This window comes from Mastomys coucha, unplaced genomic scaffold, assembly GCF_008632895.1.
Source record: "Mastomys coucha isolate ucsf_1 unplaced genomic scaffold, UCSF_Mcou_1 pScaffold21, whole genome shotgun sequence".
NCBI classification, from domain to species: Eukaryota; Metazoa; Chordata; class Mammalia; order Rodentia; family Muridae; genus Mastomys; species Mastomys coucha.
In genome coordinates, this window is record NW_022196904.1 from 88399168 (window position 1) to 88408705 (window position 9538).

Below are 9538 nucleotides of genomic sequence, written 5' to 3' on the forward strand. Positions count from 1 at the left end.
GTAACCAAAATGCCTTGATTATATAGAGAAGAGCCTTGTGTGCGAAGGGCTGCCCAGCCCCTGGGCTAGAAAGTTCAGGGTAGAGGGTGGGGTATGCCAGCTCTACCCAGTAACAGGTAGAGACTGAGGGATACTGGGAGAAGTTGGAGGCCAGTTTGGCTTTGATATGTTAAGTAGGCACCCCAGCCACTTGTGGGGGGGGGGTTTGAACTGTAGCTGGGGGCAATGTGCTTGTGGAGGGCAGAGGACACCTTAAGGGCATTCTCAGCTTCCTCCATCTGGGTGCTCGAGGCACTGAACTCAGAGAGATTTGGTAACAAGCACCCTTACCTGCTAAGCTGTCTTGCCAGCCTAGACTCATTTAAAAAAAAAAAAAGATTTATTTTTACTTTAAATTATACATATGCATGCATGTCTGGGTATGAGTATATTTATGAGAGCTGTTCCCTACTGAGGCCAGAAGAGGACATTGGATTCTCTGGATCTGGACTTACAGGTGCTAGGAACCAAGTCCAGATCATCTGTAAAAGCAGGGCATGCCTTTAATGACAGATCTGTGTTTCCACAGGGCTCATTCTTTTAATACAAGAAATAACTAGGAGGCTGGATGTAGCCCATTTGAGAAATGCATGCCTAGCATGTAGAAAGACGTGGGTTCCATCCCTAAGAGTGCATACACTGGATGCTGTGCTGCATACCTGTAATCCCAGCACTGAGGAAGTGGAGGCAGGAGGATCAAAAGAGCAGGGTCATCTTTGGCCATGTGGTGAGTTAAAAGCCAGGCTGGGTTTCATGAGATCCTGTCTCAAAAACTTCAAAACTGAAGAAGGTTTGTAAACTGAAGCTGAAGGCAGATAAGAGACCTGGGGGAGTGGGGGAGGGGTGTAGCTGGAAGTGGCCCATTTCCTGGGAGCTTCAGTGCTGGAATCCATTTGCCTTTTAGGAAAATCTCTCTGGTGTTAGGGTGGAGGATGCATATCAAGTAGGCTGACATAGGAAGGGTGGAACATCCCAGTCCTCTGGAACATGACTTCTTTTGCAGAAATACACAAGGAGGGAGGGCCCTGCATGGCTGTTGATCAGACTGCCTGAATCCACCTGAATCCTCCACCCCCACAGCTGGTCGATGAGCAGGTACAGCTGGCTCTACCTCTGTAGAGGTATGAATGAGAATGTCCTCCACAGGACATTTGAGCCCTTGTCCCCAGTTGCTGGTGCTGTTTGAGGAGGTCTGGAGGGGTGGCCCTGCTAGAGGAAGTAGGCCACTACTTCCTGTGGATGGATCTTGAGGTTTCAGAGTGTCATACCATTCCCAGTGTGACACAGGACCTCTCTACAGAGGAGCTCACTATGTAGACCAAGCTGACCTCCATCTCACAGAGATCTGCCTGCCTCTGTCTCCTGGGTGCTGGGACTGAAGGCAGTGAGCCACCATGCCCAGCTGGCACAGTGTGCTTTATTAGCTTCATGCTTACTGCTTGAAGAGTTGCGAACTCAGCTTCCTGTTGTAGCTACCATGCCTCTGCTCTGCCATCACGGATTCTTATTCCTCTGGAACCATAAGCGGAAGTCAGCTTTTCCTCAAGCTGCCCCAGCCATGGTGCTTTGTCATAGCCACAGGAAACTGTAATACAACCTCCAAGTATGACTGCGAGTCCTTTCCTCTCTACGATCTCTGAGCCACAGCTCTAGTCCCAACTATTGCAGAACCAAGGTACTGTACTAAAGGGGCATCCAGCCTCTGCTCTTCCCCTTCCCACATCTTCACCCAGCAATGTGAAGCACAGCCTTGGAGAAAGTAAAGCCAGGGCTATTATCTGTAGGTATGTCTAAGCTCTTGACATCAGGACCCAGTACTGTCATCTACAAAGTTCACGCACCAGAAATGCTCTCTGCTGATCACACAAAAATCTTGGAGTGTTTTAAAGCACTTTATGTTTTTGTGTTGGGTTACATTTATGGGTATTCTTGGCTGCATGCGGCCCACAGGCGAAGGCTAGACACACTGAGGCCCTAAATCCTCTTCTTAAATTGGCTTTCCATGCACCTCACCCCTCACGGTGAGACCTGTGTCATCTGACTGCTGCCTGCCTTACCTGCAACCACTCTTCCTGTTTACCAAGCCCAGACACACCCTCCTGGTTCCTGGCCGGTCCTTTAGCTGGCAGCCCTTGGTGTCACTGGCTTCTTGGTGCAGGTTTCTGCCCAAAGGTCACCTCCTTGAAGAGTCTTATCTCTAAGCACATTGGTCCCAGCCACTATGTTTTATTTCTTTCATAACACTTGTCACTAATACTAGATTGTCGACAGGGAGTTCTCATGACCTCTAATGCAGTTTTACTAATTTTGATTATTGAATGAGTATATAAGTGCTTTCCTTAGGCCTGGCAGATGAAAGTGTTCTCTTAAGGGCCCCTCTGCTCCCATTCTAGACCCCTCTCTCCACTGAAAGTTCTGTCCTGCTTGATACCAATCTATAAATTCCCCAGAAACACAAGAAACAATTAAAAACAACAACAACAACAACAAAACAAACAAAACCCAGCCAAATCCTGGTTCTCGTCTCAATGAGGAAAGTTGGAGAAAAGGGAAGGTGAGGCCAAGGTCAAGAGGAGGCTGTGGAGGCTGGAGAGATGGCTTGGCGGTTAAGACCACTCTTTGCTCTTCCAAAGGTTCTGAGTTCAGTTCCCAGCAACCACATGGTGGCTTACAGCTATCTATAGTGAGTTCTGAAGCCCTTGTCTTGCATGCAGGTATATATGCAGATAGAGCACTCATATACATAAAATAAATAACTCTTTTTTTTTTTTAAAGGAGGCTGTAGATTTGGGCTAGCCATTTAATTTCTCTAAGTACCAGTTTGCTCATTCATTTTAGAAAAGGCAACAGAGCATTTAGCTCATAGAGTTGCAAGTGCCAAGTAGCACCAGGCACACCACCCACCCCCTCATGAGGTTTACAGGCTAGAAAGGATGCACTTAATACCTTGCGTGTTGACACCGCCATCTACCAATCTGTTCAGTGTCCCTCAGTGTTAGAGCCATGCTTTCCAAAGCTGGTCCAGGAAGAACTACGTGAGGGTGGGGGCTACCTGGTGCCATCTGGTACATCTTTCTGTTTGTTTACTGAGAAGTAATCTAAAATATTGTTTATTATAATAACATAACTGCAGATACTTATTAAGTAGGGTGAAAAATTTGCCCAAATGTGCTTTGAGCATCAGCACTGGGCACTGTACTGAGATCAAGCTTGGATGAAGCCCAAGTTGAGAGTACAAGACCAGGCCTCTTGATTTTGAGCTCACAAAATGAGCTTCCTGCTATCAACAGAGGATCCTAGTCTGCTCCTTTCAAGATCCCCCCACAAGCCCCTGCAGAAGGATCAGGTGGCTTCCTGCTCTTCGCCGGTTGGAGCAAGGGAAGATCCCAGAGGCTAAGGGCAGGTGAAGTTACAGATCTTAACCCACTTTCTCTTAGCTCTTACCATTGCCCAGATGTGGACCACCCTGCCTGTCCATTAGCCTCTCCCTACCCCTCCCCAATCTGGACATAATTATAGTCATTATCCTGGGATATTATTACCAACTCTATAAACAGCACACTCTATGTAAACAGCATAGGTAACTGCCTCTGAACATAATTACAGGAGATGTTTCCAGACCCGCAATTGCATCAGAGTAAATGATAGTTTCCTCTCTTATCGTTAATACTTCGATATTAGGGACCTATCAGTGCCAATTAGTCAAACCCCAGCAGTGAGGGGCTGAGAAAGACCTTACATTCCCCCACTGCCTGCAAAGCAAGGAGCCCCTCAAGATCCCTTCTAGGAGAAAATGGATTCAAACCCAGAGCCCTTCCCTACCCCTCCTTAGCCTCTGGACTCTACCGTCCCACTGCACATTTGGCTACTTCTGCAGGGGTAGGAAACTTGGGAAAAGTCAAGATTTCCAAGGATACCAAGAAAGCTGCAGACAATAGGCTCTGCTGGACACTACTGTGTGCAGGTACCTGCCTGCAAGAACAAGTAGATGCCTTCAACTATTGAACATGGCATCTGCTGGTCTTAGGACCCAGCCAATAGACTGGAATGGGCTGAGATGGCTGATGTCCAGAGTCATTGCAGGCAACTAAGCTAGGCCTGGGTGCTGTCAATGATGCTAGATGCTACGGGGCACCATGTAGTTGGCTCTCAGTCCCTTCTTTATCTCCTGTTCTCACAGCTTCCTCTTTCTGCTTACCCCTCCCCTCCCCTTTCCACCCTCATCTGCTCTCCAGCTTTGCAGTCCGCTGCCCGCCCCCACCCCTTCTTCCTGTCCCTGTTGTGCCGTTGGGTGGTATCTCTCCAGAAGGGCGGGGGTGGGGAGGGTGGAGCAAAGGGCGAAGGCCTGGTTAGGCTTTTGGAATCTTTCGCTGTCCTCACACAGGGGCGCCGCTGAGGCTAGGCCTTGGAGTCTGCGGATTTTCCGCTTGCATCTATCCACAGACACAAAGGCCAGTCCTGGCCTGCACTGGAGAGCGCGCTTGCACCCACGACTGTGAGCACACACGCACAACTGCACAAAGGCGTGCTACCTCTGCACACAGGCAGGCAGGCAGGCAGGCAGGCAGGCAGACGGCAGACAGACAGACAGACAGACAGACAGACAGACAGACAGACACACACACACACACACACACACACACACACACACACACACACACACACACACACAATCTCCTCCCCTCTCCCCGGACAGGCTCGCGCGCACAGCCGTGCACACGCACCAGCACTGGCACGCGCTTGCGTGCACGCGCTCTCGTAGACCAGCCGCGGCCGGCCACCCAGCCCTCACTCTCTGGGCGCGCACACGCAGAGCCGCGCACGGAGCCACACACGCGCGCTCACACCCGCACGCTCCACGCCCCTGGCGGCGGCCTGGGCGCTGTGCTGCTCGAGCGACGGGCGGGGACCCGGGCGGGGGCGGCGGCGGCGACAGCGGAGGAGGCGGAGCGGGGTAGCCGGGAGCGGGCTGGCCCGCGCTTCTCCTGGCGGCCGGGGATTTTCCAGCCTGGACGCTGACGCCGTGGACCTCCCTGCGGCCGCCGCGGACCATGGGCGACAAAGGGACACGGTGAGTGCGGGTGGCCGCCCTGTCCCGCGCGCGCGTGGGGACGACCTGGGCAAGGGCACGGGCGGAGGTTCCAGTCAGCGTCAACCGGGATCTGGCACTCTGTTGTCCGCCCAAGTCTCTTGTGTGATTCCCTGGCCAGAGCCATGTGTAAGGATCGAGGCACCCAGGGTGGGCCACCCCATCTGGTTCAGGGCTCCTGGCCGAGACGAGCTCACACACCCAGCCCTGGTCGGTAGACTCGAGGACTCTCTGGGGCAGGCTGACACACGACACACACGCTCATAAACACATGAGCACCTTTCTGCTGGCACACTGACAGTCGCTGCCACACTTCGCATTTGTGACACGACGACGTCACACACGGTCTCTCACGCACACACCAGTCTGTCAACACATTCTTGCTGTCAGTCCTGTTAGCATACACAGGTCCTCACTCGAGCACGCACCAGCTCTAACACACCCTCGTGTTGCCACACACATGTGGGCATACACCGACATACTTAGCCTGTCACCTGGATGCTGCAAAGCACGGTCTGGTTAGTGCGTGCAGTCTGTCAATCTCTCTGACACGAAACGATACGGCCATGGGTCTTAGTGACACATCAAGGCTAACCACACACATGCACAGCAGAAAATGCCTGCAGGGCCTGACATCCCCAGAGCAGTGGATACACTCACTTCTGACTCCCCCATAGCAGGATCGGAAACACAGGTCACAGAGTGGAAGGCTCTGAGACCTGAGGTCCCAGGCTTCTTTCCCCTCTGTCCTCCAAAGCACATAGCTGGGGGCTACATGTAACTGGGGGGTGGGGTGGGATGAGGGGAATTGTTTTTTTTATAGCCTGCCTTGAAAGGAAAGGTTAGGCCCTCGAAATGGAAACTAGGTCAAAGTAGGAGGGCTAGGGAGAGGCAGGGGAGCTCTTGGGGTCAATCCTTATGACCTAGACCAGCCCTGGTCAACCTTCTACAGGTTCACCTCCCTAGCCCTCCAGAGTCTCCTTGCCTTCCTCTCTGGCCCCTCCTCTAGCCTCCCTGCACCTGCCACTTATCATCGCTTTCCTTATTACTCTTCTGTTTGTGTCCTCTCTGCCTTTACCTCCTTTCTTCTGATATTTATTTATTAAGCCCCTGTTGTATACCAGGCAGAGCCTAGGGGATGAGAGACAATCAGAAAGAAAACATCTAAGCATGTTGGGATCCTTAATCAAACTGACAGCTGAGCCTCACCAAGTGAGTGACAGGGGCCTCAGAGCTTATGCTCATTTCCCAGGAGTAGAAACTGAGGCATAGTGGTAACTCAGATACCTCATGTTTAGAAACTGCCTCCCACCCCACCAGCCTCCCTACTGATGGCCCTTCCTGGAGGTTAATTTTCCTATTCTGGTTTCCCCAGAGAGGAACCAAAGGGTGAGAAAGGCCACTTGCCTTGCTGAAGGTCAGGAAGTGAGCCAGAGCTCACTGTGTCTGTGGCTCTCCTTGGGGCTGCACTGTGTGCACTCTGGGTGTAAGGACTAGCAAGGGAGCCACTTGGTGCAGAGGCACAGCTTTGGGAGACTGCGGAGAGCCATGAGGTGTTTGCACTCACCTTGAGGGCCAGTGCAGCTGGTTGGTCAGCACTGTGACCCCGGGGGCAGGGGTGGGGTGGTGGCCTCAGTCCTTGGATGCTAGGATGCATCTCTCTTCAGCCACACCTATCTTTCCCTCTCCCACTTAGAGACCCTCTGGAATTGTAAGGTTGAGCTTTGCTCCCTGTAGGGCACAGCAAGGAGTCAGCAGCCATTGGCTTCTCCTTTGTTCTCCAGTGCTGTTGGTGACCAGGGTGACTCAGCCTTGCTGGGCCTCTCTGTAACTAGGGGAGAAGTGTCACAGCTCCCTGATACCTTGAATTGTCATAGGATGAGGACATGGTGGGCTGCCTGACACCTGTTGGAGAATCTGTCTGAGACCAGGAGCTTTGTCCTTGACTCCCCCTGCTGTACTTCTAACTCAAGGGCAGACCCAGTGTTCCCACCTATGCATTGGAGTAATCAGAACTTTGGTTTTCAAGGCTCCCAAAAGCTTACTGAGCTCCCTGGACATAAGAGTAGGAGCTGCCTATGCCAGGAAATACAGACTAGCTACATAAACTCCACCTGTCCCTGTTTGCCTTCCCTCCTTGGGCCCCTCTAGAACTGTGAATTCTGCCTTTCTCTTTCTAGATCAATCTGGATATGAAAAGTAAGATCGAGAAGAGGCTTTCTCCATTGTGTTCCATTAGCCGTGAGATTTTGCTTTGTGCATTGGAAAGGATTGCAAATATTCAATACTCTTAGGCTCTGGAGTCATCATCACATCTATCCCCATCAGTTGGAGGAAATGATAATGAACATTAATCAAAACCGTCTCTGTCCTTGCAGAAACCCCTGGGTTGAGAGGAGCCCCAGGGTGGAGTACAGGTCATTAAAGAGTGGCTTCTTTGTACCCCAGGGCAGGGAGTTTCCAGAGCTGAATCCCCAGACTATACACTCCCCAGGTGATTGTGATGCAGGACACAAGCCCTGTGGGAGGTGGAAGAGGAATCCACACCAGAGCTCTGGGCTGGATGTGGCCAGAAACTGTCCTGGGTAGTCAAAGCTGCCAAGATTGACCTAAAAGCTTGAGGAGGCTGAGAAGTGGACCAGAGCAAGCGCCCTAGGCCTGCAAGTGTGAAAAGAAGCCCATAGTAGGGGTGGGGCCTGTGAGGGGAACACAGGTCAGTCATCCCCAGCCTCGGGAATGTCAGGCTAAGCAACAGGATTTTTCTCCCACTGCCAGGGTCAGCTGGGAGGAGAGGGTGGAGCAATGCGGGGACAAGATCAAGTCTTCCTCTTATACAGGTGCTTTAAGGCAGTGGCCAGGAAAGGGGAGGAGCAGGCCTTGAGGCAGAGACGCTCTGGGAAGGAACCTCAGAACCAAGGCTGCAGGGAGGATGGGGCTGATCAATAAATAGCATATGAACAAGGAAGGGGTGTCAGCAAGCTAGATGGTTGAATGCCCCTTTGCTGCCTGTCTAGGGTTAGAATTATGTTCATAGGGGCTGGGGAGATGACTCTGGTAAATGCTTATTGCTTAATTAATTAAGCATGAGGCCTTAAATTAGCATCTCCAGCCCCTACATAAAAGCTGGGCATAGTGGGCTCAAACCCTAGTTCTGGGGGTCAGGGTAGGGGGGGTCAGGAGGAGGGAATGGATGTGGAGACAGGAATGTTGCTGAAGCTCGCTGGTCAGCCAGCCTAGCACTCATAGTTAGCAAGGGATTCTGTCTCAAAACATAGGGTGGAGAGAGTCTGAGGAAGATACCTAATATTAACTTTTGGCCTTTATATGTACACACACAAACATGCATGCACATCAGCACACATACAAGAAATCTCACTGAACTCTTCCTACACTTTAGTAACATAGGAATTGCTTGCCCCTGTTTTAAAGGTATGGAGAGAGGAAGCATGTCCACCACCAGTTAGCATCTGAACAGAGGTTCCTCTGCCCATCAAGGCCTCTCTGTTGCTGTATAGGTCTACTCACAGGGAAAGGGACTTGTCCTATTCTCCCCCAGCCAGCCTACCAGCTCTACAAGTGACCAGAAGGGTCATCTTGAGACAACAGGAGGGATGGAGTGGGGTTTCCTTTGCAGCAGATGTTGATGAACTCTCCCCCTCCCCCCATACACCTCTCTTCCCCACAACCTCATCCCAGGGAGGGAGGGTGCTGTAATGGGGCAATCACCAGCTCTCTGTGAACCTTGGCTGTCTTTCTTGAAGTGGTTAAGCCCTGGGTGACCCATCTTGGCTAGAACATGGGGAAGTCCTGTGGCTTTGGCAGGATTGCTCCTGGGTTGCTGCTGGGCGTGGCTATGAGCCTGGCCCGGTGTCCCTGAATCCCAGCTGGCTGCCGGGCTGCAGACTCCTTTGATGGCTTGTTTCCTTTCAAGTCTGGACCTCCTGGCCCGAGAGACTGAAACCTCTAGTTGGCATGGGGTCAGGGGTCCTTAGTTGTGGGCTCGCCCCTGTCCCCCATGACTTTTCCCATGGGCTGCCTTGGTTGAAGACAGCAACAGGGAGGGTCAGAGTGGCCTTGTGACCTCAACCGGGCTCTCCTCTCTACTGCTTGCTGGGAGTGACACTGCAGCTGAGACCTGTGTGGGTGGCGGGGGAGCCAGGAGTGGGCTGAGGAAGATGGAAGAGGCTTGGACAAAGGACCTCAAGCTAGGGACAGAAGGTCAGGCAGGGACTTGAAAGTCTCCTGGGTGGATGTGCAGGGCCTTGGAGGATGTAGATGACTTTGGTGTAGGGAGAAGAGAAGGGAAGATGGTGGGGACAGCAGGGCCATGGAGAGCACTGCTGTGTTGGACAGAGAGAAGCAGCAGACAGCTGAGGACAGCTGGGGCCTGGAGTCCCAGAAGCAGGGAAG

The 9538-nt window shown here is 52.1% G+C and overlaps 1 protein-coding gene across 2 annotated transcripts in view; it reads left to right on the plus strand.

The window, feature by feature from the left end:
- The first annotated feature begins 4381 nt into the window (after positions 1-4381).
- The window catches only part of Arrb1 (arrestin beta 1), a 74120-nt gene continuing 68963 nt past the window's right edge, over positions 4382-9538 (plus strand). For both annotated transcript variants that reach the window (XM_031387499.1, XM_031387503.1), the window contains exon 1: positions 4382-5110. In XM_031387499.1, coding sequence (XP_031243359.1) covers positions 5091-5110 — 20 coding nt within the window. In that variant the 5' untranslated portion in view covers positions 4382-5090. The remainder of the gene's footprint in view (positions 5111-9538) is intronic.